The following is a 14368-nucleotide window of genomic DNA, read 5'->3' on the forward strand; positions in this document are numbered from 1 at the left end:
TGGACCAATCCCGGCCTTCTACCTAGGCACGTACTAGGTAATCATTCTACTAGGAAGCAAGCGTTGCGATAATCGCCCGCCAGCGTTTGTTTTGTTATGTATCGAACAGATCACTAACATTGGAAATTGCAGAAGCCGAGGCAGTCGCGACAGCCATGAGATCCTACGACAAAGGGGTATATCTCTTTAGGGCTTTCAATCACTGCTGGACCACGCTATTCTGACCTCTTGTCCCGCAATGCTGTCCTTCCAAGGTTCAAGCTTTCCGCCTGTTTCCCGCCGCTGTTCGTCATACAGCGCATAAGGCCGCTCGCCCAGCAGTGGTGCGCTTTTCAAATGGTGGGGTTCGCGGGTCATTTCTTCATCTGTCCCTTCATCCTTTCTCCAGTCTCTCCAGCAACCCCCGGCAGTCGCCGTCACGGAACCGTGAAAGCAGGGATCAGACGTCACTTTTAATGAGCTGTTTTGTGGCAGCTCCATCGGTCTTACTGTCCCTCGGCAGGTCGCGGCCGACAACTGGACTCTCGTGCAGAGTCTCGTCCATCCTCCGTTAGCCTCGCAACGGAACCAACAACGTGACTTGCTTATATATCTCGCCTCGTCTAGACTTTATCTCCTTCCAGTTCTTGAGTTGTCACGTCCCATCTTGTAGAGCTGAGCTGAGCACGTAACCGGCCCCCTCCTTTCGTCGCAAAAACTACCCCGCCACCATCACCAGCGCCACCACACTGTCGTGAACAGCCGTCTCATTCAGTTGCAATGCCTGAAAAGATCCTTGACGACATCTCCCACCGACGGTACAACCCGTTGAAGGACACTTGGTTGCTGGTCTCCCCCCATCGAACCAAGCGCCCCTGGCAGTAAGAATGCGCCGTACAAACGCTTAACACGGCATGTGCTGAGACGAACAGAGGTCAGCAGGAGGGGCCATCCACCACGACGCTTCCCGAATATGACCCCAAGGCAAGCTACCATGGGTCGTACACAGCCCACGATCATCAAATGCTGACTTTGACAAGTGCTACCTCTGCCCTCGGAACTCCAGGGCGGTAGGCGATTCGAACCCCGACTACAAGAACACCTTTGTCTTCGTCAATGACTACAGCGCTGTCAAGGAGGAGCAGGCCGCGTACAAGCCAGACGTAGAAACCAACGGCATGTCGTCCCGCGGCACGAACTAGAACAGAGCATATCTAACAGTTCCTTAGACATCGCATCGTCGCTGCTTCGCGCCGAAGCGGCCACGGGCAAATGCTACGTCCTCACATTTTCTGAGAAGCACCATGTTACCCTTGCCGACATGACGACCCAAGAGATCGCTCCCGTCATCGACGTGTGGACACAAATCTACGCTTCCCATCTCTCCCCTTCGAACCCACTCTCCAAGGTCGCTGCCGCCCTCGAAATCCCTGCCCCAACCCCCGAAAGCACAGTGCCGCCGCCCAAGCACAGCCTACGGTACATGCAGATCTTTGAGAACAAGGGCGCTGCGATGGGATGCTCGAACCCGCACCCGCACTGCCAGATCTGGGCGACGTCCACAATGCCCGAGGAGCCCGGCACCGAGCTGAAGCAGATGGCCAAGTATCGCAACCAGCACGCCGGACGACATCTACTGGGCGACTATGTCAAGGTTGAGTTGGAGAAGAAGGAGCGCACTGTCTTCGAGAACGAACACTTCCTTGTCGTTGTCCCCTGGTGGGGTGTGTGGCCGTTCGAGGTCCTGGTTCTGCCCAAGAGGCACGTTCGCGCTCTGGTGGACTTGTCCGCCGAGGAGCGCTTACAGTTTGCCGAAGCCATCCAGGAGGTCGCAAGGAGATATGACAATCTCTTCGAGACGCACTTCCCCTACAGTAAGTAGGCCCAAGACGTGCTTCATTGCCAAGTAACTAACGCCATGACAGGTTCTGGTATTCACCAAGCACCACTTGATGCCACCGAGGAGGAGGCTGAGAATAGCTACCTCCATATGCACTTCTACCCGCCTCTGCTGCGCTCTGCCACCGTTCGCAAGTTCCTTGTCGGCTACGAGATGATGGCGGAGCCCCAGCGTGACATCACCCCGGAGCAAGCCGCCGCTCGGCTCCGGGCTACCGGCGGCGAGCTGTATCGTAAGGCCATCCAGTAGAATACAAATGCATACAACTGCGATATTCACGTGCGAATCCCGATTGAGGATGTTGGGCTTCTTGTGTTATTATCAACATAATCGCAATGGCGCATCGATCTCCCTGAGTAGCTGAGTAGCCAGCATCTGTTCAGCAGCCTTATGCAGACATACTACCCATGTCCATACGCCGTCGCCGCAGTTTTGTTTTTAGTGTATATGACATGAGTATTGTCTTTTGTCCAGTTTTAGTCACATCCCTGTTTCCTAAGAACAGCCTAAGGGCTGTCGACGTAAAAGGGGCGAACCAACGGCATCCAAATCAGAGCAGTAGTAGCCAGAGTAAAGGGGAATATCTGTGGCAGGCCAAAGGACATGCTCTTGAAGATGAACAGCTCGCTGGCAAAGTGGCCCAGCGCAACAACGTATGTCCAGATGGCGAGGTCGTACATGTGCGCATGACGCAGGTGATACGCAGCGTAGAGACGGACTATGCTCGTAACGAATGTCCAGGTGCCGAAGCAACGTGCGGCAAGGGGCGTTGCCTGATCAATAATATCGGTCGCGCCTGCGGGGGCGGGAACGTACTTGTCCACTGAGTCCTCCGGGTTGAACGTGGCGGACCGGGCGGGGAGTTTCGTGTTGCGGACGTATTTGCCGTCGTAGAGGCGGCGCGAGTAGTGCAGGGTCATGAGGTTCTGCACTGAGTTGCCAATAGAGATCAGGGAAAGCTAAGGGGCAGCCTAGTCAGTGACATGATCGTGAAAGCCATAGCTTGATTCCTTACAAGGAGCATGTAGTAGGGCAGGATACCACCCTTCGCCGAGGGAAGGTAGTCAGCGTAGGACGGCATTGCGACTGATCTTGGGGTTTCAGAGGCTCGATTTAGGTCAATTGGCGTGAAGCGTTGGTGATAGGGTTGCAGCGCATCCACGGAGCAGAGTGTAAAATCATACAGCTTCGAAATGCATCAGCTGTCAATTCGAAATTGGCTGTGGCTCGACCTTGGTAGCTAGCTGTGGCTGGCTAGAGCCGCTTTTCCAACGATTGGTCAGAGCTTTCTGCCCCTCCAGCGTCCCAAGGCACCTCTGTACTGCTGTACCACTGTACCGGGGTGCCAGGTAGGTAGGTATTAGTGTGGGTAGAAAGTTCAACAAAATGAGGCAGGTGCCGAGGTGTGGCTGGTGGGATTTTCGAAATGCATTTTCCAACATTCGCGCATCTCAACATTTTATCCGTGTTCACCTATATCACGGGCGAGACGCAAGTTCCAGGTCGTCTGCACCGCCCTCCAATCTTCGGCCTGTTTCTCTTCGCACACTTAAAACATTGACTGAGGACTCGTGGCGGTATTTCATCATGACAGGATTGATCGACAATCTGGCCTACGTGCCCCAGCCGATTCAGCTTCTTCTTGCTGGTATTGGCGCCCTTTTTCTCACCTCCAAAGCCCTGAGCTACGTCAAGTTTCTCCTTGGAGTCTTTCTGCTTAGCGGAACTAGTGTAAGTGGCCCTTCCCGTCGTCCAGTGACTGGTAAGGGAGTTGAGGCTCACGCATTTCTTCACAACAGCTTCGCAAGTATGGCAAGCCAGGCACTTGGGCCGTTGTGACCGGCGCATCCGATGGTCTTGGCAAGGAGTTTGCCTACCAGCTCGCCAGCAAGGGCTTCAACCTCGTCCTCGTCTCCCGAACCCAATCGAAGCTCGAGACTCTCGCTCATGAGATCGAGGCCAAGTTCTCAGGCAAGATCCAGGTCAAGGTGCTTGCCATGGATTTCTCCCGCGACGACGACGCCGACTATGACAGACTGGCCCAGCTCATCAACGGTCTCGATGTTGGCATCCTGATCAACAACGTCGGCCAGAGCCACAGCATCCCCGTCCCCTTCCTCGAGACCTCCCGCAGCGAACTACAGAGCATCGTCTCCATCAACTGCCTCGGCACTCTAAAGACCACCCAGGTCGTCGCGCCCATCATGCAGCAGCGCAAGCGTGGTCTCATCCTCACTATGGGCTCCTTTGCTGGCTGGATGCCCACCCCATACTTGGCCACATACTCCGGCAGCAAGGCTTTCCTCCAGCACTGGAGCAGCTCTCTCGCTGCCGAGCTGAAGCCCCAGGGCGTTGACGTCCAGCTCGTCCTCAGCTACCTCATCACCACCGCTATGAGCAAGGTTCGTCGCTCGAGTGCCATGATTCCTAAGCCCAAGGACTTTGTCCGCGCGACCCTTAGCAAGATTGGCTCCGGCGGCTACCAGAACTTTGCTTACACCTACACGCCCTGGTGGACGCATGCACTGATGCTTTGGGCTGTTGAGAGCACCATCGGCGCTGCCCACAGCCTGGGTATCTGGTTTAACCTCAAGATGCACGTCGACATTCGCAACCGTGCGCTCAGGAAGGCCGCCCGCGAGGCCAAGAAGCAGTAAAAAAGAGCTAGTAGTCATCGTGATGATTGGGCCACAACATTGAGGTAGATGAATGCGACACCTAGCTCCTCTGGGGTTAATAAGTTTCCAAATAAGGAATCATTCAATGTTGAATTTGATAGCTAGGTATGAAAGGGCATTGGGAATCATTGATAGGTTAGTGTTGGTGACTCAGGTATCGTGTCACCAGAAGGATGTTGTCAATGGAATAAACTAGAGCCATGAGTTCACGAATCGAAAGTATTAGATAACGTTGTTCAATGCCAATCAAAAAGCGCGATATCTCTGATAAACTCTACCCTAAGGAGAGCTATTGTCAATCGTGGTACGGAAACGTCAGGTTCAGCCTTGTATCCTAATTGGGTTTAGCGCGACTCCCGCCCGAAAATTCCAAGCACCCGACGCCCCAGCCTCTTTGAGCTCCGCCAGAAATTGTTTACTGCTGCACTTTTGCTGCCCTGGCTCCGAAACACCTTTATCTTTTCCTTACCGAGCTACCGAAGCTCCTAGTATCTGCAGTTATTCTTTGTTCAGCTTAAGCTGTGCTAGGTTCCAATATTGCAGACGCGTTTGCTGATTTACCACCTCTAAAAACACGCCAATTGACAGGAAACAGCCTGCCATCACCCGTTGATGATTCGGTAGCGCGACTTCAATCCGCCATCACTGGCCGCAGTTTGCGACGCGTTTGCCCGCCAGCCAGTCACCCGATTCCCTCTGCTGCTCGACAACATGTCATACCCCCAGTTGACACCGGCACGGCCGGTGCCGGGCGCCTTCTTCAACACGCCCGCAGCTTCGCGGTTCGCCAACGATAACGATCCAGCCAGGCGACGTCTGTTTGTGGATGCCGAGACAAGCCAGGGAAGCTCAGCAACAGCAAGTAGCAGCGCTTTAGTCAGGCCATCATCTAGTCTGGCCACCGCGACAATCTCGTCGACAAGTGCGGGCGGCGGACTGGTGTCAACTTCGTCGTCGCAACCCCCTCAGCAGAACCTCCCGCCTGTCACAAGGGCAGCTCAAGCGGTCAATCAATTCCTCCAGTCCGACGAGAACTACCCTGAGCTCGATTCCTATTGCAGGCGTAAGTCTTGCAAAATTCCTGTGGCATCCCACCTGACACACAATGAACTGACAACCACATAGCAGGAGCGTCGTCGGAATATGATTTCAACACTCTCGACTCGCCATGGGCGCCCTTCCACAAGACCCAGATGTATCCGATTCCGAACCAGGTTTTTAGCCACTATAACACCGGCCAGCTCCAGACCCTGATGGGCTTGTTCGCTGAAATCAACCATGCTTGGGTTGTTATCGACAACTCGCTCTTTCTCTGGGACTACACCCACCCCGATCCGGAGCTGATTGGTTTCGAGGACCAGCCGCATACGATCCACGCTGTCGCTCTCGTTGCTCCCAAGCCCGGAATCTTTGTTAACACCATCACGCACATTTTGGTTGTTGCAACATCCTCTGAGATGATCTTGCTTGGTCTATCCGCCGAATCCACTCCGTCAGGGACGAAGACAGTCTCGCTATACAGTACAAAGCTCAACCTCCCTCTCCGAGGTACCGATGTAAGGGTCATTGCTGGCACTGCCGATGGTCGCATTTTCTTCGGAGGTAGCAATGACACCGATATCCACGAGCTTTACTATCAACAAGAGGAGAAGTGGTTCTCGAGCAGGTGCGGCAAAATCAACCATACCAACCCCGGATGGTCGTCGGTTGTCACCCTTCAGAGCAGTTTTTGGGCACACAAGTCTCCAGAAGGCCTCCAGAGCATCGTCATCGACGACTCACGGAAACTTGTCTACACCCTGTCGACCCGATCTACGATCCGCACGTATCACATGGATGGGCCGGACAAGCTCACCAAGGTTATCGAGAAAGAGAGGAACGCCTGTCTCCGTGACATCACTCACATGATCACCCAATCTCCTCTGCTCAACGACCGTACAACCTTTGTTTCCATCAGCGCCATTCCCTCGCGAGAGGCCTCGAAGCTCCATCTCATGGCCCTCACCAACACTGGTTGTCGACTTTTCCTCAGCGCAACAAGCTCCGCCTCGTACATGATCGGCGGCGTCTCTTCCAACACACCTCCTCAGAGCATGCAAGTTCAGTTCATCAAGTTTCCTCCTTCGGACAAGCCCGGACGTTCAGGTACCAATAGTAACGGTGATGCCGTTATTGACCTGGGCTCGAGAGCGTTGGAATTGAGCAGACTGGGAGCTAGGTTTGCGCCGGGCTACTTTCTGGACTTTGTTGTCAAGGAAAACGACCCAAACATTGATCTACTCTTCGTCTCCGCCCCCGAAACCGGCCGCATCAAGGCTAACTCGTCTTCTTCAACGCTCAAGTACTACGAGCACGGAAACTGGATCGACATCGGAAGTAGGGCCGAAGATGTTGGTTTGGTGACGAAGCCATTCGCTGCTGCCAAGCAGCCCGTCGGCTTCGGGAACGAGCTCGCAGTCCAGTTTGACGAACCTAGTACCGAATTTGCCGTTCTCACCAACACTGGTGTTCACATCATCCGCCGTCGACGACTGGTAGACACCTTTGCTGCTGCTATTCGAGGAGCTGTTGGTGATGAAGGCTTGGAGATGGAGACTAGGAAATTCATTTCACGCTACGGACGGGTTGAGACCATCTCTTGCGCCCTTGCTGTTGCTTGCGGACATGGTGGGGATGCCAGACCTGGTGCCACGCGCGCAATTGATCAGGCAACGGAAGACCGCGCTCGGGCCGTGTTTGTCGATTTCGGCGGACAACCTACCATCACCGAGGCCGACGGCACACCTCTCAACACAACATCTGTTCGCCTGTCTCCCAGACATGATGCTCTTTGTGTGTACCTCACCCGCCTCATTCGTACACTTTGGAAGAATCATGTCGTTGCTGCTGCGGCAAACCCCGCTGGTGGCATCGCAATCCAGTCCATGGTTCCTGTCTCCAGACTTCACTCTATTCAGGAGCAGCTGGAGCGTCTCCGCAGGTTTCTCGACGCAAACAAGAGCTTTATTCAGGGCCTCTCTGGTCCCTCCGACCTCCAGAGGGTAGCCAGCAAGCAAGAGGAGGTTGCTCTCCAGGCAGAGCACCAGGCGCTGCATGCGCTGCAAAAGCTGATGGAGAGCATCTCAGAGGGTATTTCTTTCGTCTTGATGCTTTTCGACGAGCGCGTGAGCGACATCTTCACCAGGCTGGATGCGACAGCCCAACAAGACTTGAGGAACCTCACATACGAGAGTCTCTTCTCACAAGCTCCCGGAAAGGACTTGGCCAAGCTTCTCGTCAAGTCGATTGTCAACCGTAACATCGAGAGCGGTTCCAATGTCGAGACGGTGGCGGACGCTCTGCGGAGACGCTGCGGCAGCTTCTGCAGCCCTGACGATGTTGTCATCTTCAAGGCCCAAGAGCAGCTAAAGAGAGCATCCGAGCAGCCGCTCAATAGCAACCCTTCCCGCACACTTTTGCACGAGAGCTTAAGACTCTTTGAACGTGTCGCCGGTGCTCTCTCCTTCTCCAACCTTCACAACGCTGTGTCTCAGTACATTGATCTGAAGTACTACGCTGGCGCCATTCAACTCTGCTTGACCGTGGCCCGCGAGAAGGATAGAGGAAACAGTGCCCTTTCTTGGGTTCACGATGGCAAGCCCAATAATGACCCTCGCGCGAATGCCTTCGCCGAACGCCGGAAATGTTATGAACTCATACACGAAGCTCTGCAGCACCTGGACGCTGCATCGAGCAGAGAGCCCGAGACCATCGACGGGCGCCTGACGCTGATCGGAACCAAGCGCCTCGAAGCCTACAGTGTGGTAAATGACTCGGACGATGAGGTCTTCCACTTTGACCTTTATGAGTGGTACATTGAACAGGGATGGACCGATAGAATTCTTGCCATCGAATCGCCACACGTCATCACATACCTCCAGAGCTTGGCCAGAACCAATGTGGAACATGCGGACCTACTCTGTAGATTCTACACACAACGGGAACGGTATTTCGAAGCTGCTCAAGTTCAGAACGACCTTGCGCAATCCGAGTTCGCCATCGGCATTAAGGACAGAATCACCCTCCTTAGCAAGGCAAAGGCTAATGCCAACGTCGCCACGGCCGGTGTCGGTAGACAACAGCAGCAGGTCCTTGCTCACGAAGTCAGTGAGCTTCTCGACATTGCCAACATTCAAGACGATCTCTTGGAGAGGCTCAAAGCCGACAGCCGCATTGCTCCCGAACGAAAGGCAGAGATTGAGGAGGCGCTCGATGGCCAGGTTGTATCGTTATCCGACGTAGGTTGTCACGTTAACCCGGTTGCAGTACAAAACTGACATCTGTTAGCTCTTCAACCAGTACGCAGATCAAGCCAACTATTATGATCTGTGCCTCCTCATTTACCACAGCGCCGATTACCGTAATCCGACAACGATCGCCCAAACCTGGATCAGCCTTATCAGGCAGATCCACGAGGAAGCGGTTGAGCGGATGGAGGAAGCTGGACCTGGCATTCCTGTCCTCCCCTCACCGTACGAATCTGTGTCTGTCAAGGTCCAGAACATTGCCCACCGGACCTCGTTAGACAGCTTCATCTTCCCCGTACCCGTCCTTCTGCCGGAAATTTGCCGATACGCTGTCGAGCATCACCAGGATGCTGAGATTGGCGTCGACCCTACCTGGCCAGTACAACTGTTTCTCAGTCTTGGCGTCTCTCACGATATGGTCACTCGCGTCCTCGAGAGTGTCTTTGACACACAGGACTACGGTTTCAGCGGCAACAATCGCAACCGCATCATCGAACTCATTGTGTTCGCTGTTGATGTCTGGCAGCGCGAAGTGAAGCGCCGTGGCGGTGCTTCGATGAAGGGGGATGGAGCCATCGGTGCCTGGGTCAAGGACCTGCTTAGCCGATGCGAAAACTCACTTCCTCCTGCTGGCCACGGCTCGAATCCCGGTGGCATGGACCTGGCGGAGATACGGAGACGTCTACGGACTGTTCGGAGAGAGGTGGACGGCCTTATTGAGAGAGGCCCTTCTGGAAGCTTACGTTTCATGTAATGTCTGATATTTGGTTGCATTAGGGGGGAGAAGGGAGTTGGTTTTCAGAAAGAAGACGAGATAAAACCAAAGAAGACTGATTGCGGCCTCAGCCCATGGGGACGGTGAACCCTGGGAAGTGTATAAAGAATAAGAGAGCAAAAGATTACCTTGTATTTGATGGGGCATGGGGTTTCTCCAGGCGCGGCTAGGATAGGCGATGTGGGCTTAGGCTTTGGATGGCTAGTTGAGTTTTTTTCCTGTCATGGACACATTACCAGCGCCCAGGTGCCGGGTGTTTACCTCGATCCGACTATGACAATTCCGTTTTATTGGCTTGCGGCCTTTTCATGGCGATATCCTGCGAGTCCACGACTGATATCACAATCCCAAGATGCTACTTTCTCTCTCTGGCTGCGCTCGTTGAGGCACCCTGCCTGCAGGTCACTCTTATCTAGGCGCAAACCCAATCCCGTTTCTCTCAGATATTCTTGGAAATCGCAATTACTGGGCGTCATTCATCCTTGTGCCAGATGAGGCTGATTGCTGACTGCTGACTTGAGTCTACGCTAGATTGCCTCCTCGGTGATGCGGCGACTTTTCGGGAACTTTTTAAAGTACTACATTCGCTCATGTCATTGATGCCGGTCTATTTAAACACAAGTTGGCGACATTTTTATTCTAGAGATGATCTGCCCGAGTATCGTACTAGATTTAAAATTCCTGCGGCGTCTTAGTTATTAGCATCGAGGAAGTAAAAATGACAACGAAAAACACCCACCCAGACGACCCCAAGGTCCCCATCTTCCGTGCCATGGACACAACCATCGGTTCGCACTGGGAAGAGACCATGATCGATGCGAGCCGCACCATGATGGGGCCACTAAACGCGCGGCTCATCTCGCAGATGGGGCTGGGTGCAGAGACTCACGAGCCCATTGCCTTTTTGGACAGTGCCTGCGGGGCCGGGCCGGCGACGCAGGAGCTGTATAAGACCGTTCCGCGGCAGGTTCTCGAAAAGAGCGATATTGTCTGCGGCGACGAGTCACCGATGATGGTTGACTTGGTGAAGAAGAGGATCAAGGACGAGGGTTGGGCTGGGGCTCAGGGAAGAGTCATAGATGCCATGGTTTGTTGGGGATTCTATGAAACCCTCGGAGCGAATCGCCATACTGATGTTTGTGTAATATTCCAGGACTCCGGGCTGGAAAGCGACTCATTCACGCACGTCGTCATCAGCCTCGGTCTGCATGTCATCCCACGTCCGGACATCGTCATCAAAGACGTCGTTCGGATCCTCCAGCCCGGCGGCGTCTTCGGCTGCATCACGCCGCACGCCGACCACACGAGCTGGGTCGTCGAGATGCGGACCGCATTCGCCTCCTTACCCTTCGAAGCGCCCTTTCCCGACAAGAACTGGTCCCAGATCCACAAAGTCGGGCGGTGGTACGACGAGGCGTGGGTGCGGACGTACCTAGGGGAGAACGGGTTCGGTGCCGTGGAGGTGCGTGTCGAGCGTGGGACGACGCCGATCAGAAACGCGAGGCACTGGCTGGACATCTTTGGACCAGTCGTGGCGTACCTGTTGAACACCGAGTGGAGCGAGGAGCTGAGGGCGGCACATGGGCTGGAGGAGGTGAAGGCCCTTATTGAAGAACACCTGGAGGACAAGTATGGAGGGCAGGGGTGGGAAATGGGTTATGTATCCATTTTCGCTTCGGGGGTTGTGCGGAAGTGAAGCTATGAGAATGGGTGACGTGTCAGCCAGATCGAGGCTGAATGAGAGGTCCTTCGACGGACCTTTGCGAGGCAAATCGTGTCGGAGAGTAGACTTTTTAGAAACTGATTGTTTCCACCGAGAATAGCTATCTTTCAACCTGGGGTCCTAAAAAGACCTTCGGGACTAGATATGCACGTCTTATGTGGTATGACTTACCTGAAGGCTCACTTTTAGCATCATCAAAGCCACTGGTATGTACACACCACAATATAAAAGTGGCATCCAATGTGTCACGTAACAAAACGATACCTTTAGTTACGTGGGCAGTAATAGTAGCTTATATATCGTGACACAATACGTGCCGACCAATTGGTGTCGGCTAAGAGTCTAAAAAGACCTCGCAGGCCGGGCAGGAGACCAATGGGCCTTATTTGTCATCAGTTGGGCTTACAACGGCCGTAGTCCGATTGCAAGGTCATGGTGCAGTGTGATTCCGAACCGCTTGACTTACCTCAATACGGAGAGTATATGATGGCACGGAACCCCCTTTACATCGAATTCAGATGGTCTAATAACATGTTGATCTAAACATTATATCAAGTTCTTGAACCAGAGCACCTAAATTAGTCGTCCATTTCAACCACTTTTAGTTCATCCGTGAATTCGGTTGCATACCCACACATCACTATGGAACTCAGCCTGATGCCGGAGACCGTCTGTATATTTGTCGGCAACTGGGGCAGGTCGACACTCTTTGACGACACTAGCGACAATCTTGAGTCGATCATCTCACCCCGCACTGCAATGCTCCTCGTACAGGACCTTATCTTCCGCCCAGCACCAACTTCGTTTGCACTACCTGCTCCGAGATCTCTCATCGCTATGCCGGCCGACACAAACCTAGCTCCATTTCAGCGTCCAGAAAGCCAAGAAGACTGGAAGTTAAAGAAGGAGATCATCCGCAGTCTATATCTAGACGAGAACTTGCCACTTGAGAAACTTATGAGCACAATGTCATCAACATACTCTTTCTCGGCTACGTAAGTCTCTCTAAGTCCGCCGAGTGCCTGACATGAAGGTTCACTGACATTGGATCAAAAGTGAGAGAATGCATAAGCGACAGTTGTTGAGGTGGAATTGGAGAAGGTACAACACCAAAGGCCGCCAGCAGAGCCACATCAACGGTGAACTTTTGGAGACTCGTTGCGGAAAGCCCACTTGTAAACGGCCGACGAGACGACGTGTGATGGGCTTGACGGACTAGACACGGAACTCTTCAGGGCGTGGTCATGCTTGCCATGGTTCACGCAAAGTGGAAGATTTCCAACAGTATGGCGCTATCATTTGCCAGGCGTTTCGTACGGTTGAAACACCCATCGACAAAGAAAGTTGCACTATCATCCAACTGTTGCTTCTAGACGTTCCGTGGGAACTATTATTCGATGAGCGGAATAAAGCGCTGCAGGTTTATCGAATCACGCTTCCCAGATGCTGAATGCCAAAAACCCCGGACAGCCCATTGCAGCTATGGCGAAGACCATGCGTGCAATATTTCTCGAGGCCCCAGGCCAGTTCTCGCACTCACTGGAGCAACTACACGGCGTGATTGCAGAGTGTTTCATCGCCACCCGTGGCCCCAATGACTTGACTAGTCTGGGTGCACGACAAGAGGCACTCATGATCGTGAACGACCATGAGGTTTCAATTTCAGAAATTGAAAGTATTCTCGAAATTTACAGTGACCTCTTGGACAAGGCAATTGGTTTATTCAGGGAAGATTCACAAGAAGCCATGACAATCAAATCGTATTGTATAAACGCCATGGTGTAGCTGAGCTATTAGAATAGCTTTAAGCACTTATACAAAAGTTATATACGTTGCATACAGATTTATCACAAGGTGATGTAAGGCGTTAGTTATACTACCTGTAATTAATAGTGTTACTTTTAGTACAATAGTTATAAGCCTAGTGTACACTATATACCTTAATAGTATAGCCCTTAAGCTAGTGTCTAAGCTTTATAGACCTTGTAGGTTTAAATTCCATTAAGGCTAAGGATAGGTTATAAATACTCTACCTAAATAAGTTAGACAGTAACTACCTAGACTTTAGTAAGATATACTTAATTAGAAGGTTAATAAGAGTTATAGTAGTATTTACCCTAGGGGAGTATATACCTTCAGGGGGCTATAGAGGCTTCCTTCCTAGAGTAGATCTACATAAGCAGGGCTACATGTGATCTAGTTATACTACCTGTAATTAATGGCGTTGTTTTTAGCGCAACAAGCTTAAAAAAAGATACCACTAGGATAATTAGGATTGAGAGGGTCTTAATTGCGTTGCTTGGCTGCTATGGGAATTAGCTAGATTTCATGATAACGCTGACAACGTCGACTCGCACATTCTTGATTTAAAAGAATGCATCTGTATTCTTAAATACATGGTCACAAAGCATAGAAATGTTTATGGACGCGGTACTTGGGCAGTAGTATCTTAACTGGAACTTATCGAGGTGCTGGGTTGACTCGGTCGACTCCAAGAGGCTTCAGAAGTTAGACTGGACATGGCAGGATCAGGTTACCTGAGAGAAGTGGTGGACAATGATGAGTGCAATAGTTTTGAGGTCTAGCGTCAATTGGGGAGGCATGATGGTTTCAGATATACGTCTTCAGTTATCAAAGGTGGAACCCTGGCGGTGCATAATGGCCCAGGCAAAATCATGCGCTGGAATGGAACCAGGTGTCGAGGATACACTCTGAAAGACGATATCAGCCAACAATGACATAGAGGGGCAGCATGATTGATGCTCAGGGACAATGCATCATTGCCGCGGTTGTCACCAGTCTTTGACATTGCAAACCCTGTTCCTATTTTAAGCCGCCTTTGTTCTATGGGCGTTATGGTGCTTGAAACCTGGTGTTTATCAAAATAATGTTTGACATGTCGAACAACGCCTCTATGGCGAGGCCGGCCCAGCCTCTCGACAAATGTTTGCTCGTAACCGCAGAACAAAGCCAGAGTCTAAGTATTACATGTGAGGAATGGAACAGAGATTTTGGTGCAGAGTAGAT

The 14368-nt window shown here is 52.4% G+C and overlaps 7 protein-coding genes across 7 annotated transcripts; 6 read left to right on the forward strand and 1 right to left on the reverse strand.

The window, feature by feature from the left end:
- Positions 1–620: 620 nt before the first annotated feature.
- LY79DRAFT_161020 (galactose-1-phosphate uridylyltransferase) lies at positions 621–2257 on the forward strand. Its single transcript, XM_060551139.1, has 5 exons — positions 621–860; positions 912–963; positions 1020–1155; positions 1209–1853; positions 1905–2257. Exons 1-5 carry the CDS (start codon positions 760–762, stop codon positions 2126–2128), a joined length of 1158 nt encoding a protein of 385 aa, XP_060415375.1. The 5' UTR covers positions 621–759; the 3' UTR covers positions 2129–2257.
- A 128-nt stretch (positions 2258–2385) lies between these two features.
- LY79DRAFT_513032 (Erg28 like protein) lies at positions 2386–2960 on the reverse strand (the record flags this gene model as incomplete). Its single annotated transcript, XM_060554449.1, has 2 exons — positions 2386–2838; positions 2895–2960. The coding sequence occupies 2 exons, from the start codon at positions 2958–2960 to the stop codon at positions 2386–2388; spliced, it is 519 nt and encodes a 172-aa protein (XP_060415376.1).
- A 329-nt stretch (positions 2961–3289) lies between these two features.
- Positions 3290–4817, forward strand: LY79DRAFT_550017 (short chain dehydrogenase). The gene is made up of 2 exons (XM_060557528.1): positions 3290–3610; positions 3679–4817. Exons 1-2 carry the CDS (start codon positions 3467–3469, stop codon positions 4534–4536), a joined length of 1002 nt encoding a protein of 333 aa, XP_060415377.1. The 5' UTR covers positions 3290–3466; the 3' UTR covers positions 4537–4817.
- A 160-nt stretch (positions 4818–4977) lies between these two features.
- Positions 4978–10019, forward strand: LY79DRAFT_629808 (non-repetitive/WGA-negative nucleoporin). The gene is made up of 3 exons (XM_060562154.1): positions 4978–5620; positions 5683–8834; positions 8884–10019. Exons 1-3 carry the CDS (start codon positions 5269–5271, stop codon positions 9595–9597), a joined length of 4218 nt encoding a protein of 1405 aa, XP_060415378.1. The 5' UTR covers positions 4978–5268; the 3' UTR covers positions 9598–10019.
- A 230-nt stretch (positions 10020–10249) lies between these two features.
- LY79DRAFT_550021 (methyltransferase domain-containing protein) lies at positions 10250–11639 on the forward strand. Its single transcript, XM_060557529.1, has 2 exons — positions 10250–10705; positions 10772–11639. The coding sequence occupies exons 1-2, from the start codon at positions 10337–10339 to the stop codon at positions 11312–11314; spliced, it is 912 nt and encodes a 303-aa protein (XP_060415379.1). The 5' UTR covers positions 10250–10336; the 3' UTR covers positions 11315–11639.
- Positions 11640–11873: 234 nt separating this feature from the next.
- LY79DRAFT_161075 (Clr5 domain-containing protein) lies at positions 11874–12755 on the forward strand. The gene is made up of 2 exons (XM_060551140.1): positions 11874–12336; positions 12398–12755. The coding sequence occupies exons 1-2, from the start codon at positions 11984–11986 to the stop codon at positions 12558–12560; spliced, it is 516 nt and encodes a 171-aa protein (XP_060415380.1). The 5' UTR covers positions 11874–11983; the 3' UTR covers positions 12561–12755.
- Positions 12756–12784: 29 nt separating this feature from the next.
- LY79DRAFT_648918 (uncharacterized protein) lies at positions 12785–14010 on the forward strand (the record flags this gene model as incomplete). The annotated part of the gene is given in 4 exon segments (XM_060562513.1): positions 12785–13120; positions 13624–13740; positions 13750–13785; positions 13840–14010. Coding segments are annotated over 4 exon segments (576 nt in total). The 3' UTR covers positions 13927–14010.
- Between the last annotated feature and the right edge of the window lie 358 nt (positions 14011–14368).

Source organism: Colletotrichum navitas (assembly GCF_030913465.1).
Source record: "Colletotrichum navitas strain CBS 125086 chromosome Unknown LY79scaffold_21, whole genome shotgun sequence".
Taxonomy (NCBI): Eukaryota; Fungi; Ascomycota; class Sordariomycetes; order Glomerellales; family Glomerellaceae; genus Colletotrichum; species Colletotrichum navitas.

Bases quoted from the DNA above. Each gene is read 5' to 3' on its own strand.
- LY79DRAFT_161020 (XM_060551139.1), top strand. From the start codon at position 760: ATGCCTGAAAAGATCCTTGACGACATCTCCCACCGACGGTACAACCCG. The intron at 861-911 runs GTAAGAATGCGC...TGAGACGAACAG, and splicing joins CGAACCAAGCGCCCCTGGCA to AGGTCAGCAGGAGGGGCCAT. The intron at 1,854-1,904 runs GTAAGTAGGCCC...ACGCCATGACAG, and splicing joins CGAGACGCACTTCCCCTACA to GTTCTGGTATTCACCAAGCA.
- LY79DRAFT_550017 (XM_060557528.1), top strand. From the start codon at position 3,467: ATGACAGGATTGATCGACAATCTGGCCTACGTGCCCCAGCCGATTCAG. The intron at 3,611-3,678 runs GTAAGTGGCCCT...TCTTCACAACAG, and splicing joins TTCTGCTTAGCGGAACTAGT to CTTCGCAAGTATGGCAAGCC.
- LY79DRAFT_629808 (XM_060562154.1), top strand. From the start codon at position 5,269: ATGTCATACCCCCAGTTGACACCGGCACGGCCGGTGCCGGGCGCCTTC. The intron at 5,621-5,682 runs GTAAGTCTTGCA...ACAACCACATAG, and splicing joins GCTCGATTCCTATTGCAGGC to CAGGAGCGTCGTCGGAATAT. The intron at 8,835-8,883 runs GTAGGTTGTCAC...GACATCTGTTAG, and splicing joins AGGTTGTATCGTTATCCGAC to CTCTTCAACCAGTACGCAGA.
- LY79DRAFT_550021 (XM_060557529.1), top strand. From the start codon at position 10,337: ATGACAACGAAAAACACCCACCCAGACGACCCCAAGGTCCCCATCTTC. The intron at 10,706-10,771 runs GTTTGTTGGGGA...GTAATATTCCAG, and splicing joins GAAGAGTCATAGATGCCATG to GACTCCGGGCTGGAAAGCGA.
- LY79DRAFT_161075 (XM_060551140.1), top strand. From the start codon at position 11,984: ATGGAACTCAGCCTGATGCCGGAGACCGTCTGTATATTTGTCGGCAAC. The intron at 12,337-12,397 runs GTAAGTCTCTCT...TTGGATCAAAAG, and splicing joins ACATACTCTTTCTCGGCTAC to TGAGAGAATGCATAAGCGAC.